Source organism: Lolium rigidum, chromosome 4 (genome assembly GCF_022539505.1).
Source record: "Lolium rigidum isolate FL_2022 chromosome 4, APGP_CSIRO_Lrig_0.1, whole genome shotgun sequence".
Classification (NCBI taxonomy): Eukaryota; Viridiplantae; Streptophyta; class Magnoliopsida; order Poales; family Poaceae; genus Lolium; species Lolium rigidum.
The window spans coordinates 64,907,660-64,924,363 of record NC_061511.1 but is presented as its reverse complement, the minus strand read 5'-3'; the positions used below and the strand labels follow the sequence as shown (position 1 = coordinate 64,924,363).

Genomic DNA, 16,704 nt, shown 5'->3' with positions numbered 1-16,704 from the left:
CGAGAAATTTGACGTCGAAGTAGTCGACTTCGGGTTGGACGCAGATGACAACGCTGTCCACATTGTAGGCGACATTGCGGGAGCTGTTGCGCCGGAGATAGAAAATGCGCTTCCACAGGCCCCAATGAGGATGGGTCCCGAGGAAGCATTCACACAAGGTGATGAAGATAGTGATATGGAGGATGGAGTTAGGGGTCAGCTGATGTAGCTGAATCCCATAAACAAAGAGAAGTCCACGAAGAAACTCATGGATGGGGGTGGAAAGGCCGCGAATGAGGTGGTCGATGAAAGTTACCCGGTATCCAATCGGAGGACGCGGGAAGCTTTCGTCGCCGGGGAAGATCAACGAGCCCTCCTTCTTGGTCAGGCCAAGCCTCTTGAGGGTCTTCTGGTCCTGGTTGGAGACTTTGGATCTCTCCCATACAGAGATCTCCACATTCTCCATCGGTGTGTTGGTGCCTGGAGCAATGTGTCTCAGCAGTTTGGTGCGCAGCGGCATAAAACAGAGCTCTAGTGGAGAAAGGGGTTGGTTGGAAGCACGAGTATGAAGAACTTGGGGACAGCAATGGCGGACCTGGAGAGAGGAGAGAGAAGGACGGCGCAGCGAAGGGGGAGAACGAGGACGAAGGGGCAGTTTTATAGAGAGGAACTGATCCGTCGCACCGTTGGATGAAAGGAAAATGCATCTCACGCCTTACGCGTGTCAATAAGGGTATAATCGTCTTTTCGTCGAGAAGTTACTGGACAGAAGTTACTACGCGTGTGCCGGTAATTGCGGAGGACGTGTGTCCCCCACTTGCGCAATGTGTCGTTCGTGCAGAATTTTGGACCCACAATTCAGAGACGTGACAGGAGTCGTTATTCTCAAGGAGGTGGTCGTGGCTATCATCAGCAATGATATCATTCTGAAGAATAACATCGAGTGTTTCTATCAAATATAGCGACAGGGGAAAAAACGAGTGAGCCAACCAGAAAAACATCGGGATCTTATGATCAAATACAAAGCATTTGGTCATACGCTCGGGGGCTACTCTTATCAGAAATATGGTTCATATTTCTGATAAGAGGAAGGCAGCAAAAGAAAATATTGAGTTAATACAAAATAGAAAAATTGAGCCTACAACCAAGTACGAGTACTTGTCTGTAGCCTCGGGGGCTACTCCCATCGGGAGCGCTGGTCGCGCACCCGATAAAAATGAAAAAGATGGGAAGCTGACAGGATAGCGACAAAGACAGAAAAAGGTGAACCTACAACCAAGTACAAGCACTTGACCTTCAGGGGCTACTCCCATCGAGAGCGCTGGTCGCGCACCCGATGAAATATGAGGAGTCATATTGTGCATCTTCATATACTTCCATCGGGAGGTCAAGATAGTAAGTCATCATATGACTCGAATAAATATGCCATTCCAGTAGCCAAAAAAGGCACTCGACAATATATTCTCAGAGTGCGTTCGTCGCAAATAAATCTCTGAATGCCGTAATATTTTACGAAGGTAAGACCCCGGGATCCGTCCTATGTGGCGTGGTATCGCACATGAATGCGCTCTGCTACTTTTTTCCGTATCAACAGATGCGAAGAAAAATCCTAACGGACGCGTTAGGTACCCGATAAAATATGACTGGAATTCGAATCATGGTAAGACCTTAAGCGGCACATGTCGAATTACGCCAGTATACCGGGGTCGAGTCCAGGGACTTGGCCTTGAAGTAGGTTTTTGCGGGATTTCCACAAGAGCAGTTAACTGGTACCTGATCCGTCAGATGAACCAGCCCCATTTACCATTATCGCTGCACAATATATGACTGTTTTATGAAAATTATTTAGTGACTCAAAGAAATTATGAGTTAATTGTAATGACGGAGATTTTACTTAATTCTACGATACATGCAAAATCTCGGGGGCTACTGACATAGGCATCCCCAATGGGCCTGTCGAAGAAGGTACCCGGGGTTTACTGAAGACACACGACCCGAAGATCACAAAGCCCGGAAGCCCAATAAGGCGTCGATATGGAAGATAGAGATGTATTAGGAATAGAGACTTGTAATTATACGGGGCGAACTCAAAGAGTCTCCCGCTATTTGTAACTTGTACATCACGAAACCCTCGGCTCCACCTCCTATATAAGGGGGAGTCGAGGGAGAAAGAAAGCATCGATTCATTGTCAACACACCCCTAGTTTTTAGCAATCGAACACCTTTTCTGCTGAAACCTTCGAGATCTACTTGCCCTCTACTTTCCACGAAACCCTAATCTATAACTTGTAGGCATTGACAAGTTAATACTTTGTCACCGGGCAACCAATCACACCCTATATACTTTTGGCGTCTAACTTGCCAGCTGATGGCATGGGCTAATCGGGATATTCGAGGCTTTGCCCAAGGAAGAGAGAGAGAGAGGAAATAGGGCCACGAAATTCCGAGGGCGTTGTGTGGTCGAGCATGTGGCACAAGATGTCTTTGTAAGTGTCGAAAAATCAAAAAAAAGATGCGAGGGTTCACAAGATGTGTTTTTACACTATTTGAAATTTCTAGGACCAAATTAAAAATACATATAGAAAAATGACAAATTGATACGTAAATAGTAGTTTCATTTATGATGGTGCTTTTTGTGAGACCATTGGTGTTAGATTTTTCTTTTTTGTTATTATGTGTGCATTTTAAATTTGATCCTAGAAATTCTGGGATTGTGAACACACATCTTGTGGGCATTCATATATATATTTTTTTAAAGTTAGTCACTTATACATTTATATTTTTAGAAGTGGTATCATTATATCATGCGAGAGAAGGTACACGTGTATTCTTTCCCGGGGCATGATAGTCTCGTGCCGTGTGTGCAGATTTTAAAATCAATTTTGAAATTTGCTACATCAGTGTTAATATAATTTGGATTCCAACCCTTTTGATTAACTAGTGTATGATTCGTTTATTTTTATTTGGTGTTCTCTACGATTATACAACGGTTTAGTTATGGCAAGTACCATAAAGTGATAATCAACACATAATCAATTTTGTGAGGTTGTCCTGGGGAACTTTGTCATTTATATTTGTGCTCCATCCATGTGAGAATAATTGAAGTTCGGTAAATTATTCTACTTAAAGCTTAACGAAATTTATAGAAAAATATATGAATATCTAGAACAACAACTTAGTTTTATCAATTAAATCATACATTGAATTTTTGTACAATATACTCCCCCGCCCTATGAAACATGTCTTACCTTTGTCTAAAATCGGATGTATCTAGACATTGTTTAGCATCTAGATACATCCAAATTTAGATAAAGTTATGACATGTTCCATGAAACAGAGGGAGTATGAGTACGTTAAATATTATAGTAATGGATAATATTTTTTTAAAATATCTAGTCAAACTTAGAGAAGCTTGACTTCATGATAAAGCTAAAACTTCAAATATTTTAAAATAGATGGACTTTGGACATGCGATTGACTTCTGATTGAGCGGAATATCGCGGTGCATCTCGATCTTATTTCATGCTTTTGCACACGGTGCCGATGTTAATGGTTTCGGCCTTTCTAATAAAGACCAGAGTTTATACATATGCTATTATCCTTTGATACTCTCTCCGTGTTTATTTAGTTCGTGCTATGGGTTTAGTCAAATTCAAACTTTGCAAAGTTTGACCAAAATTATAGGAAAAAAATTAATATTCATAATGTCAAATACATATAATATGAAAATTATTGAATCAATATTCTAATATAATAGATTTTGTATTACTGACGTTGATATTTTTTCTTAAATATTGGATCAAATTATATCTTATTTTTTGAACATGGGAGGGCCTCCATTCATTAATTAAGGAGAAGACTCTTGAGAAGACCAAACACAAGAACAAGAGAAGACCGAAAAAAGGTTCTAAGGGGATTACTCTCCCATCATTATAAGACCCAAATGCTTTGCCGCCGCGGTAACCCAAAGCTTTACTTCACTCTTAATGTCGTCGAGTAAGATGGTAGTAGGGGCCGCTTTGTTGTTGAAAACCTTTGCATTTCTCTCCTTCCAAATGGTCCAAGTCACAAGCATTGCGAGGGACTTCATGGTCCTACGATTCGGGTTGGTCGTACAAGTCATCATGATCCATCAATACACGAGGGAGATGTCCACCGTCCACTTATTCGTTTTTTATGGATGAGACACCAATCCAACTTTTCACCATATCCGAAAGCCTCTTAGAGTAGCAATAGTGGGAGAAGAAATGAGCCGCCGTCTCCTGGATTTGCTTGCAAAGCGGGCAGATTCCACAATTATTTCACCCTACCCTTTCAAGACGGTCCATGGTCCAAATCCTATTACAAGGAGCCAACCATACGGAGAACTTGACTTTAGGGGGACACCCAAATTTTCCAGACCAATTTGTTCATGGACGTGCTAGTTGCTCCATTGAATTGTGCATTGTAAGCCGAGGCTGTCGAGGACTCTCTGTTAGGCATTAGGTTCCATGAGATGTAGTCATCGGCTTCCTCATTTAGACGGAGACCATTTGGTTGGACCCAAAGTCAGATGCACTTTAAATTTTTTGATTTGTTTGAGTAAAGCAAAAACACGAAGTAATTATGAACGAAGTGAGCACAAAAATGGATTCATCTCATATTGCACCGCACCTCGTTTCTTTAGGGTTCCTAGCGTAGCACGGTCATCTTATTTCGAGGAGCACGGTCATCTTATGAGTCTGTTTTTCTTTTTTTTCGTGTTTGGCGGTGTCATTTTGAACTTGGATGAAGTGGGAGTTGCGTGACAGACGCTGCTAGCCTACTATTCCTCCCCCGTCGCATCTGTCTTTTCAGTTCCGGAAAGAATTCCCCACGCACGATACCCATCGCCGTCGGCCGCCACTCCGTCTCCCTCCTCCACCCAAATTCCGCCCACTCCCAACTCTCGCCCCCTCGGCGGCGGCTCCACCCGCCACGCACCGTGACGCCGCCCGGTTCCTTCCTCTGCCGGTAAGGAACCAACCAACCAACCAACCAACCCTTCTACCTGGATTGCCGCGAGAGTAGGTTTTGCTCCGGGGATTCTCCCGTTGCTGCTCCAGCGAGCAACCGAGATCCGCACCAGTCGGCCGCTGACTCATTTGCTCCGGGGCTGATCCAATCCCTCACGTTTCGGTGGTTCAGTTAGGCCCTTCTCCCTCTCCGGGGATCTGGTTTTGGCCCGTATCAGCGCGGAAAGGGCTTGTTTACCGAAATTTACATGGTCCTCTTGTCTCTCGTTGCTGGAAGGAACTGCTTCAACTTGGGGAATTAGGGTTTGCGTCGTGTGGAACTGTAAGCCAGACTCTGCTGAACTAGGTCGCCCTAGGTTGATGTTGCTCTGCTTTTTTGGTGTGGCTACCGGGTAGCAATTCGAATTTTGCCCCGGAATGTTGTGGGAGGATGCCACTGTTTACTGCCTTTCTTCTGATTTTACTGCTGGGCTTTATTTCTTGTGTGATAGGATGTTCAAGAATATTTTCTTCACATTCTGCCGTTATGTGTGATAGGGTAGTCTGTTCCTACTTTACCATTGGCTCTGTTCTGCACATATTTAATTGCTGGATCTACAAAGAGAAAATTAAGGGAATGCTGCTATCTCTAAGAATTCATGTTATGCATGTGAATACCAGCTTTCGTTTTGGGCTGACTATATATGTACACACACTTAGCAGCAGATAGATTATCCCCCCATTATTCATAAATTTCCAACAAAGAAACATATGGGAAGGCTGACCATAAGATCGATCCTTTGACTGTATCCTTCATGTTACTCTGCACTGATGAATGGCCAACTTTCTTCATGCAGTAGCACCACTTTTCTGTTGCCTTGCATTCCATTTGCATCATCATTCCGAGTTTGTAATCTAGCTATGTTCTGCTGCAGTATAACACACAACCATGTCGGCTTCAACTGCCGCGGTACCGGCAGCAGATACAAATGGAAACCATGCACTAAGCGTGGATTCACATTCCAGCCAAGATGTTAGGCGGCGAACGGTGGTTGCAAAGAAGATAGCCGCGCCTGAGGTTCTCTCTGAAGGTGGAGTTAATGGGGTCTCGGGTGAGAAGACCGCTAGCAAGAAGGATGTTGGTCATGCGGTCCGAGGGGAGTCAGCTGTTGACAAGCCAAAGTATTCATCCGAGGCAAGGAAAGCTGCATTTCCTTCAGCAGCTACTGCTGAGCATCGAAGGAAAAGCGCTAGTAAACAAGGAAATGCCAAGTGGGAAACTGCACTAAGTGTGCTGATGAAGCTTTGCCTTCTTATTACTGCAATTGCTTGGATTGGGCAGGTTCTCTGGAGATGGCAGAATGGAGATTTATCTTTTGCCACACTTGATATGGAGAGCAGGCTATCCAAGGTGGAGGGGTTCAAGAAGACAACCAAGATGCTTCAGGTACAACTGGACATTTTAGATAAGAAGCTAGGAGATGAGATTGGCAAAGCAAAAATGGATATCACAAAGCAATTTGAAGACAAGGGTAATAAGTTAGAGACAAAGATGAAAGCGTTGGAAGGCAAGACTGACATGTTGGATAAGTCACTTACTGAACTGAGAGACATGGGTTTAGTCTCTAAGAAAGAATTCGATGAGATTGTGAACCAGGTGAACAAAAAAGGGGGTTTAGATGGTACTGGTACTGAGATAACCTTGGACGATGTAAGGTTATTTGCCAAGGAGATAGTGGAAATGGAGATAGCAAGGCATGCAGCAGATGGCCTTGGAATGGTTGATTATGCATTAGGATCTGGTGGCGGTAAAGTGGTTAAGCATTCAGAACCTTTCAAGAAAGCTAAGGGCTTTCTTCCTCGTCGTAGTGAAGCTCACAAAATGCTGGAGCCAAGTTTTGGGCAGCCAGGAGAATGTTTTGCACTGGAAGGAAGTAGTGGATTTGTGGAAATCAAGCTCAGGACAGGAATCATTCCTGAGGCAGTCACTATAGAGCATGTTGATAAGGTAACGTTATTTATCGTATAACCATAATCCACACAGTGTAGCTCACTATTTTCCATGTGACATGTTCTCATACATCAGTTTCATTTTTTATGCCATGAGAATGTTTCGGAAAATCTCACTAATTTTTTTATTTCATCATCAGATAACACTACATTTAGCTTGGTCCTGATAGGGTCTAGGAACAAGTAGACTGAGATTATACAAAACAAAAGTATGAAAACTAGTTTGCATTTTATGAAATTAACTATTAGGAATAATCTGGTAGATTATGCAGGGAATATATATGTTACATTGGGAGCTGTGTAGGACTGTAGGATGAGGTTCTTGAAATTAATGTGTGCTAGCAGTGTAACTGGTTCTGTATCTATTAGAGTGGTTAAGTACTTCTCGTGTTGAATGCGCTGCTTTGGTTATTTACTCTCCTATTCAAGAGTAGTATAGTTTTGATAATCTTCTTTGCTCAATGGCATTGTTATCTAGCTTAAATATCATTGTTTTTAGTTTCACTTCGAAAGTTTAATCCTACCGTTCATTAAGAAACTGACTGATGTACGAGCCATGAGAGAAAGAAATCATAGTAAAAACAAAGCATGCTTAATTTGTCGTGTTTCAGTTTACATGGCTTCCACTTTATTGGTTTGTTTGCTTTCTGGCCTTATTACTGAACAATTATTATTTCTGCCCTCTCTTTTACTCCTTTGAACCACTTTTCTTCTTCATTCTGTTTGTAATATCTTATTGGGATCTTGAATTGTGCATCCAGAGTGTGGCCTATGACCTATCTAGTGCCCCCAAAGATTTCCAAGTCAGCGGATGGTACCAAGGACTAGGCGATGATTCAGATAAGCAACAACCTACGGCTACAAATTTAGGAGAGTTCTCTTATGACATTGAGAAGAGCAATGCCCAGACCTTCCAACTAGACAAAACCACCACTGATGCACAGATCATCAACACGGTTCGGCTTGACTTCTTCTCGAACCACGGGCAGCCAGATCTGACATGCATCTATCGCTTCAGGGTGCACGGCAGTGAGCCTGGCTCTCTTGGTACCACGGCATCGAAGGCCTGATCTAGGTTCTAGGAACTACATGCCTGAGTCCATGTAACATTTCCCTTAAATTTGAGTACTTCAAACCCATGTAATGTACTAGGTTATGGTTGATGTTAATCTGTAGTGTAGTGGCATTATGCTAGGTAGACGGCCTGTTTGTTCGTATCAGGCAATTGGGGTTACTATTTGGGCTGCAATTGTTAGCAGTATTGTAATTTAGGATTAAAATTCAAACTGCTGTACTGTTCACATGTGTATTATGGAGTTTTATTTGTAATTTTCTGTGCTGTATATCTTGATGTAATCCTTTTCTCTACTCCTCCCTCTGTTCCAATGGATAAGACGTTCTTGTTTTCCGTGTTTTTTTCTTTGACTAAGAACTACTCAAAGTATAGGCTGGACCCCAAGGTGTGGGATCTCGAATAGCGAAGGAGGTGGCATCGAAGAAGACAAACCTGACCCCCTTCTCTCAACTCTCATTCCTATCTCTCTTTGAACTTGTTCCTCCCTTTCTTCCTCAACTATCAAACTCTAACTCAATTCTATTGCTACCAGTTGCGAAAAGTGTGTTTGACACATGAGCACTAGTGCTCCCTCCATTTTCAGGTTTTTGGAAATTTCAAAACCTAACTCTTCTATGTCTCTAAAAATTATGACGTTAAGTATATAGATAGATATATATAGTAGGGGTGTATGCAAAAAATTCCCGTTAAAAATATGTTATATTTTGGGAAATATAAAAACACAAATTTCTGATAGTAAATGGTAGTAAAATAGTAGTATTTTTTTGTCAGACTTTATTTAAAATAATATTACCGGGACTTTTTTGCGTAGACTTACATATCTATCTATATATTTAACGCCATAATTTTTGAAGACATAGAAGTGTGGGTTTTGAAATTTTAAAAAATCTAAAAGTGAAGAAAGCACTGGTACTCATGTGCATAAAATCATCCTTTTTCTACCAGTTGATGTTTGAATCAATGAGAGAATTAAGGGTGTAGCAAAAACGATACTGTTCTATCCGGAACGAACTTTGTAATGATTAGATTTGATGAATAAAGTGCTGCCATTCTCAAAAATAAATAAATACTGACAACCTTGCCACCTTGGTAGCAAAGAAGACTAGGGATAGAGGAATTAAAAAAGAAGTCGGGCGAATCATCTAGTGGTACCAAATAAAACGAGGGTAGTTTCAAAAAAAAAAAAAAAACGAGGGCACTCGCGAAAAATCCACTTATAATGGGCAAAAGCCAAAAGATCAAGGGTGTGTAGTAGCCACGCCAAAAATTGGCTGCCCATCAAGTATTGCTTATTGTTTGGTTTGTAGCTAATATTTTGGCTGCCAATAGATATCTAGCCCTTCCACTCATAGATTTTTGCCAAATAATTGGCTAAATGTGGGCCAAAGATTTCTTAACCAAAATATTAGCAGCCAACTCTTACCGAGTATTTGGTAGGGTAGTGTGGGCACCAACCAACCACACCCCAAATTCCCCTTGTCGACTGAGGGTTGCTCCGGTCAAGGGTTTGCTCCCGCCACCAAATTTTCACTCCCCAGCCCTTCGCACGGCCACGGCGGAGGCAGCGGCTCGCGAGCGTCCCCGGCGATCGTGAGGGGGCCACCGGCTTGCTTCCGGCGGACCTGCTCCTCGCTAGGTCAACAATGCCGCTCGCCGCCACCCAAGAGGGAGAGGCGCCGGTGTCCAGAGCCCCCGCGCGCCGCCGCGGCCGCAGCTCCACCACAGCCGTCGCCGCTGCGCGCCGCCGCGGCCGCAGCTCCACCACGGCCTCCTCCGCAGACGCCATGCCCGCGACGACGGCAGGGTCGATGGCGCTGGTGCGTACGCGGCGGCAGTCCTCGGGCTCCCAATCGGCACAGCGAAAGAAAAGGAAGAGAAGGGCGGGTTCGAACCAGAGATCAAGCAAACGGAAGAGAACCAGCGAGGAGGAGGAGGAGGAGGAGGAGGAGGAGGTCTCATCTGCAGGCAGCTCCCCGATTCGCGTTCCGCACATTCCCGATGAGGTGTATCGGAAATTTGACGATCCTGATACATGGAAGACCATTCAGAAGGCACGGACGGACTACGACGCAAAATTAGGTGCGCTGCCCCTCGATTCCTTCCTTTTAATTTCTGTTGGTCCAAGGTTTAGATGTCAGTTTATTTTTTTGTTGTCTAGGAAAGTTGATGTTACATTGTTTTGAAGACACAGAGCTTGGAACTCAATCACCTCCTAGCATCATGCATTGTTGTTTTGGAAATTCAAACAATATGTAGTCTGATAGCCATGCTTTATAAAGTTATATTGTTCAAGTAGTTGGACTGGGTAGTTGGTAGTACTTGTATTGAGTTCAAGTTATGTACATGTCCTGTTAGGACCACATGTTGGCGAGACATGTGCTGCATATCTTGAAATTCGACTAAGTGTAGCAATGTATCCTGAAAGTACCAATTCCCCTGCAGATAACGACATACCATCCCTCTAATACTGCAGAAAATCTGTTTAGCACGTTGGTGCTTACTACGTGTGCTTATTTCTTGCAGCTCGCCGCATGACATATCCCACGCTTAATGTGCACATGATCAGAGCTTCTATGTGCGTGCTTGATGATCCAAAGCTTGTTCCAGACCATGAATCTGCAAGGAAGGCAGTGCTTCATGCCGCTCAATCTGTTGTTGGGATTTCATCCTCCGTAGGTGATATTAATGATGCCTTGGCTCTTTATTTAGGAGCATCGTGAAAACATTTTATTTACGGATTTTCATCAATTTGTAGGTGGTAAGCCGCTAGCACGTGGCTGTGGTTTCTGGATTGATTGGGACAGGAAGAATAAAATGGGCACTTTCTTGACAACTTCACGCTTGATTTGCACCGAATCTCCATCCTTTAACTGCTGGTTAGGACAAGAAGAGTATGATCTTGATGCCGAGGTGAGTTCTTTCAGATAAGTAAAATGATAGGTTCATATCCATAGCAACTTCCTTTGGTGATGGATGAAACCATAAACCTTTTAATAAGTGCACTGAAAATACAAAGGCTCAGTCTTCTTATCTTGATATGGCATGATAAAGGTCTTAACACTTATTAACCATCTTATGTCGAACTTTTGAGGGAAGTCTGAACCTAACATGATTTTCTAAATGAATGTGAGTATTAAGATAGGATGGCCACATAAGGTAGCACTTTGGGTTGGAGCAATCATCAATGGCAGAATCATACATCTCGCTACTTGGAAAGGAATCCTGTGATCCAGGTGTGATAGCTTCCATGTTGCCCAATATCACTCGGCACAACAACATTAATTGCATCGCTTTTCCTCAACATAACAAAGACCGATGCTGCCAAACAATGAATATGGTCAAATATTAACTAATGGAATGGAATAGTCAGAATAATTGAGTAATTCTTAGCATACCCGTCTATGAATTTCTTTTAAACATCGGAATTTGAAACTACTATCTAAAACTGGGCTAGGGTTGAAGTTTAACTGTTTAAAAAAAAGTTTTGGGTTTAATATATACGGTTTTCATAGCTCAGGGATCAAATCGGACCTAGCTACCATAGTTTAGGGTTTATAAGAGACTTTGTTAGATATTCTAGTGCATATGGGTTTGAATACTCTAGTGTATGTATGGGTGCCGTGTAGTTTGCTATCATTACCATGCATTGTCCAGTTTGTTGTATCATATCTTATGTACAATCGTTGTTGTCTATTAAATGCACTATTCTGGTGTTAGCGGTAATGGCCATCTTGCATGTTTGGTACTCAGATTGTACCGACTTGCCTGTCCTATTTTCTATCTATCTATCTGCTTTGCTTGTAGCTAATCTCACTTTAATTCTAGCTGGTTTCTACCCAAATACCTACCACATCGGTGTATGATAAATTTATTTGCAAATTGATAGTTTATGTTTGTAAGTTTAGAAACAAATAAATCTTTGATTTTCACATGTTGTAGGTACTTGTTCACCTGGAGGGTGACATCACTGAAAAGGCCCACCTGCAATATCTGCAGAAGCACTACGATTTAGCCTTCTTCAGTGTTAAAGTAGATCAGCCTGTTTATATACCCTCTTTCAATGATGGTGTGAAACGGGCGAACAAAGTTTTTGAGCTTGGCAGAGATGAAAGTTCGTTTTTAAGGATAAGCTATGGTGTGGTGAAATACTTGAACCCAAACTTATTTGAACGATATCATTATATGTTTGTTCAGGGTGCAGATCCACAACCTGAGGTACAAACTGTTATCTTGAGATCGAATTGTACATTATCCTGCTCAACATTGCAATTTTGTTTCATTATTTTTTTCAATTGTTATTGGATTTGAATATTTTAAATACAATTTTATAGTATGGCAATGGTGGGCCGCTGATTGACTTTGATGGAAAAATTGTGGGAATGGTTAATGGCAACACAAGAGGGTCGTTTATACCATCTTCCATTTTAGTCAAGTGCCTGCATCTATGGAAGAAATTTCAGTACGTTTTCTTCCTTTAGTTATGTTGTAGTGCTACTAAAATATCAGTACTTACTATTTTTCCTCTTCTATTAGTTCTGTTGCACAAACTTAGTTCTTTCGTCTATTACTCCTTGATTGAGCTGTTCCATTTAGATTTCTTTGAAGTTGTTAGCGAATATCCTTTACCTGCTGTAGACATATAGATCAACATGATCTAATGGTCAGAGAAAACAATGTTTGCGAATCAAAATATATATTGTATTTGCATTATCATGATACGGATATTATTTTGGTTGAACTGAAACGGTCCATTTTGAAGGGGTTACAGCTCATGTTTGCTCATTTTTAATGTATATCGTATGATTTTTCTATATAGGCGCATCCCTCGGCCTCACCTTGGAATGAAGTTTTGGTCAATCAAGTTTATAGACCTTGCTCTTTCTGAGAATATATTGCGCATGTGCAATATTGATGATGGCCTTATCGTTAAAGAGGTGTATATCTGTTTATGTTGTTTATTTTCAGACTCCCATTAGCTTTCTTGTGAGTACTTATCTATCATGCATATTGAGTGGCTATTGCGCGTCTTAGGTGTCAGAAGGATCTCCTGCTGAGAAACTTGGGATACGAGCTGGTGATGTCATTAAATGTTTTAATGGAGAACACATCTCTACCACTGTTGAGGTAGATGTATTATAGATTTGTTAGGTTGAAGTAATATGAAAATAAGACTAATGTTACATTCTAGTCTGTATTCTATTGGCTTACATAATTAGTGTCGCTGTTGTCAGTTAGAGAATATGTTGCTGAGCAAATGCGAGGATGAAAGTGACAATCTTAATTCTGAAGTGGATGTCGAGGTAAGTTAATTTTATGTTTTGCTTTATTCATATAGTTCCCTCTATAAGAAAATTAGGTTTAGTAAAATGTTGGTACTAAGAAACATATGATGTTTCCTTTTTTAGCTTGAGGTATTCCATATACGCAAGTTTCTCTGGAGAAACAGAACATTGACTGTAAATGTGTCTGATGATGGTGAAGTTGTTGACCCAGGAGGTATGCATCCTCTATCAACCTATTATATTTGAGCATCTCAATTACTTCATTTTGTAAATGAATTATCCCACATTGTCCACTATGCCATTACTTTTTGTTACACATATGTCATTAGTCACCATCCCTTGCTTTTGCCACTGCGTAGTTGGTCAGCGCTAGTTAGACCCATCCATGCACTATGCAATAGGAGGGCCGCGGGAAACATTGAGCATTTTTGGAGTTTTTTTATGGGGTGCCATTTGGGTTATTGATGATGTGAGAATTTGCTAAGTAGTATTTTGCAGTAGAGATGCAAACTTAAAGCTCTTGCATGTCAGGTTGTATTATTTTTGCAGAAATAGCCCCAAAGAATGCAATTATCTTGTAAATAGTAATATTTTAGGCCTCACAGAAATGGCAGGAATTTATGTGTTATAGTACTTTAAAAAAGTAGGTCCCAAGTACGTCTGTGAAGATCTCAAAAAAAAAGTACGTATGTGACAAAAAATTATCTAAGAAATGGCAGCTATCAAACAGAGAAAGCACCAAAAGTTCTAGAAAATAAACAAGCATTAGGTAAGATCTCACAAGCCTCTACTTTGAAAAGCATCAAGACTACATACTTGTCATAGAAGTTTTCAGAAGTTCCAGGACAGCATAATTGCCAATTCAAAAGCAGCAGGACTGCATACTTGCCAATTTCAAACTCAGCAAAACTGTGGTGATGTTTGTGGTTAGTTTGATGTAAGCGGTCTTGTTACTTGACAAATTATCGATATTTTCCTTTGACCTCTTGTCACTACTTTCATACCACTCTTCCTGGAGCTGCATCAATTTTACAAATCAACATAAATTCATTAGTCTCCTGTAGCTAAAGTGATGCATTGGTTTTATAGAACATTAACTAATTTTACTAAAGCTACAGAAATGCATTTGGTTTACATAACAACAATTTTTTTTCAAAATCTAAAGAAATATGTGTAAAGGATACGGAGAGTACCTAGCAGTGCTTGCACCAAAAGAGGGAGCAGTCTGTTCATCTTCTGAAAATTCTTGGTCAACTGGTTCTTTGCAATTGCTCTTTATATGGCCAAACTGTCCACAATATTCGTACTTCCTCTTCCTAGGACCAATCCCCAAAATCCGCTTTGGACTTCTGCACAGAGTAGATGTCATCTACATGTACTTAAATTTCGTTTGCAGGTTCTTAAGTGAACTGATAATGAAAAGAGCATTGACAGAAGGAAGGCCTTGTCAGCCTACAGCTACATGTTCTCTTCTTATTTTCAACTAGACGCCTCCGTTAAATCCCATCTTTCTCTGTTCCATACACTTATGCCTCTGAACTTCTGCTTATAACCAGTTTTATCTTAAGACCTCTAGTCCTTTGATTAACGCCCATCATAATAACAGGTGGGAAAAGTTTATGACCTTCAAATTTCTTGGTTGCTGTCCGTTGCCTAAGGTCCATTTTCTACGTTAATTGTTGCCTAGCATCCAACAAATCAACAATGGGCAGGGCTTTTAGTTTCTTGCTCTTGCTGTTCAAGGACTCTGCTAGATTGTTATTTGACACAATCAACAGACTTCATTGAACTTGTTTCTACTTTCTAGACCGTAATTTTGGGTGGTCCTCATCCATTTATTTCCTTACTTTAGTTTGCACATATTTTCTCCATGTAGCCATGTAGGCATCCATAACACCATACGCTACCGGGGCACTCAATGCCACAAGCAGCTGCCAGTTTTCCTGCTTGCCTATTAGAGCAGTTCAGTTACAGCCAAGCATGACCCCTGCACCCCTCTAAGATAGAAACCCTTCCAATACTGCTTCAGTGACGACATTCTCTGTTGAAGCACCCTTCTCTTTGATTTCTTCATAATCAATAACAGTAAATATTCCCTTGGTGACACCTCTTCTTGCTCTGACCTAAATGTGTGTGGCGAATGGAAACCATCTTTCCTGTGCTCTTGTTAGTGTGTCTCCTTGCCAAAATATAGTCTCTGGTGTGAACTTTGATATGTTACTTCTCTTTAAGTTTCTTCTGCAAAGTTACAGTGCCAAAGGAAAAATATTTTCTTAACCAGTCCAATATTGCATCAGCAACTCACTTTCTTGTAGCTGGCTTTATCTCTCACTTTTTTTTAGAACTAGAGCAAATACTCCCTCCATCCCAAAAAGAATGTCGCAGATTTGTCTAAATTTGGATGTATTTGTACCCAATTTTAGACAAATCTGCAACATCCTTTTTAGAATGGAGGGAGTATGATTGTTGGAATTCCCAATGGCCTGGAATAACGAGACAAAGAAATTATTAACACACTAGCTAAATGCTCGAGCTTTGCTACATAAGTATTGTTTTTAACTTTCCATCCACTATTTTTGTTTCCACAATAAACTCGTGATTGAGATGTGGGTTCCATATTGAGATTCTTTTTCTGTTGCAAATGCATTTCCAAATCCAAAGACTGTTGCATGATGAGAGGAATCAATTGCAAATGTGTAAACTGAGAAAAAGCAATGGCATGGTCCAAGTTAGAGCGAGAGACCAATGGCAAATATGTAATGCTTCCTTTTCATAGCCGTTTGTTGTGTTGCAAAACATGTTGCTTAACTCAGATTTCTTTCTTTGTGCAGTTTGTTACTCTTTTGGAAAAGGGACCTCAGTTTCCTCCGTGTCACCAAGTGAGCCAGTTGACCAAGCAGGCCGAGAGAGACACCATGGTTGATACCGAGTCACCTGCTTACTGCTAATGGTGGTTTTAGGGTGAAGGACGAGTGTGAAACCGTCCAAGTTTCTGCTAAATGACTAATTCATGCTGCATGAATATGAGAACTGTCATATGTGAGCTCTGGTGAACCTGCACGGCTGCACGTTGGGGATATATCGTACTCCTTTAACCTGTCTCTCATCTGGAAAGAAACTTGTCTCGTTTAGCAATGCTACTAGTTATTCGAGTGAGTGTAATATACGGATCTGTCGCCCGGTTTGAGGCTTAATTTTGTACTGTAATACTCTTCGAAGCTGAGGCAAGTGATCACTCCTTCGTCCCACTAGAATTTTTGTAAGATAAAATAAGTAGATGAGAAAATATCAATTGGCAGTGCCATAGTGGTTACTCAATCTTGCCTATTTTTCTGAAACGCGGGCCCAATATTGGATATGAATTAGTGTCTGCCAGGGACGAAGC

The 16,704-nt window shown here is 41.3% G+C and overlaps 2 protein-coding genes across 2 annotated transcripts; both read left to right on the top strand.

The window, feature by feature from the left end:
- The first annotated feature begins 5,887 nt into the window (after positions 1-5,887).
- Positions 5,888-8,291, top strand: LOC124708754 (SUN domain-containing protein 1-like). Its single transcript, XM_047240421.1, has 2 exons — positions 5,888-6,960; positions 7,724-8,291. The coding sequence occupies exons 1-2, from the start codon at positions 5,902-5,904 to the stop codon at positions 8,030-8,032; spliced, it is 1,368 nt and encodes a 455-aa protein (XP_047096377.1). The 5' UTR covers positions 5,888-5,901; the 3' UTR covers positions 8,033-8,291.
- A 1,389-nt stretch (positions 8,292-9,680) lies between these two features.
- LOC124647171 lies at positions 9,681-16,542 on the top strand. The gene is made up of 10 exons (XM_047187146.1): positions 9,681-10,116; positions 10,561-10,713; positions 10,793-10,947; positions 11,977-12,252; positions 12,369-12,496; positions 12,854-12,971; positions 13,069-13,161; positions 13,269-13,337; positions 13,443-13,533; positions 16,151-16,542. The coding sequence occupies exons 1-10, from the start codon at positions 9,681-9,683 to the stop codon at positions 16,240-16,242; spliced, it is 1,611 nt and encodes a 536-aa protein (XP_047043102.1). The 3' UTR covers positions 16,243-16,542.
- The last annotated feature ends 162 nt before the right edge of the window (positions 16,543-16,704 follow it).

Excerpts from the sequence above, each read along its gene's own strand:
- LOC124708754 (XM_047240421.1), top strand. The coding sequence starts at position 5,902 with ATGTCGGCTTCAACTGCCGCGGTACCGGCAGCAGATACAAATGGAAAC. Across the intron at positions 6,961-7,723 it reads CTATAGAGCATGTTGATAAG|AGTGTGGCCTATGACCTATC; the intron begins GTAACGTTATTT and ends TTGTGCATCCAG.
- LOC124647171 (XM_047187146.1), top strand. The coding sequence starts at position 9,681 with ATGCCGCTCGCCGCCACCCAAGAGGGAGAGGCGCCGGTGTCCAGAGCC. Across the intron at positions 13,338-13,442 it reads ATTCTGAAGTGGATGTCGAG|CTTGAGGTATTCCATATACG; the intron begins GTAAGTTAATTT and ends TTCCTTTTTTAG. Across the intron at positions 13,534-16,150 it reads TGAAGTTGTTGACCCAGGAG|TTTGTTACTCTTTTGGAAAA; the intron begins GTATGCATCCTC and ends TTCTTTGTGCAG.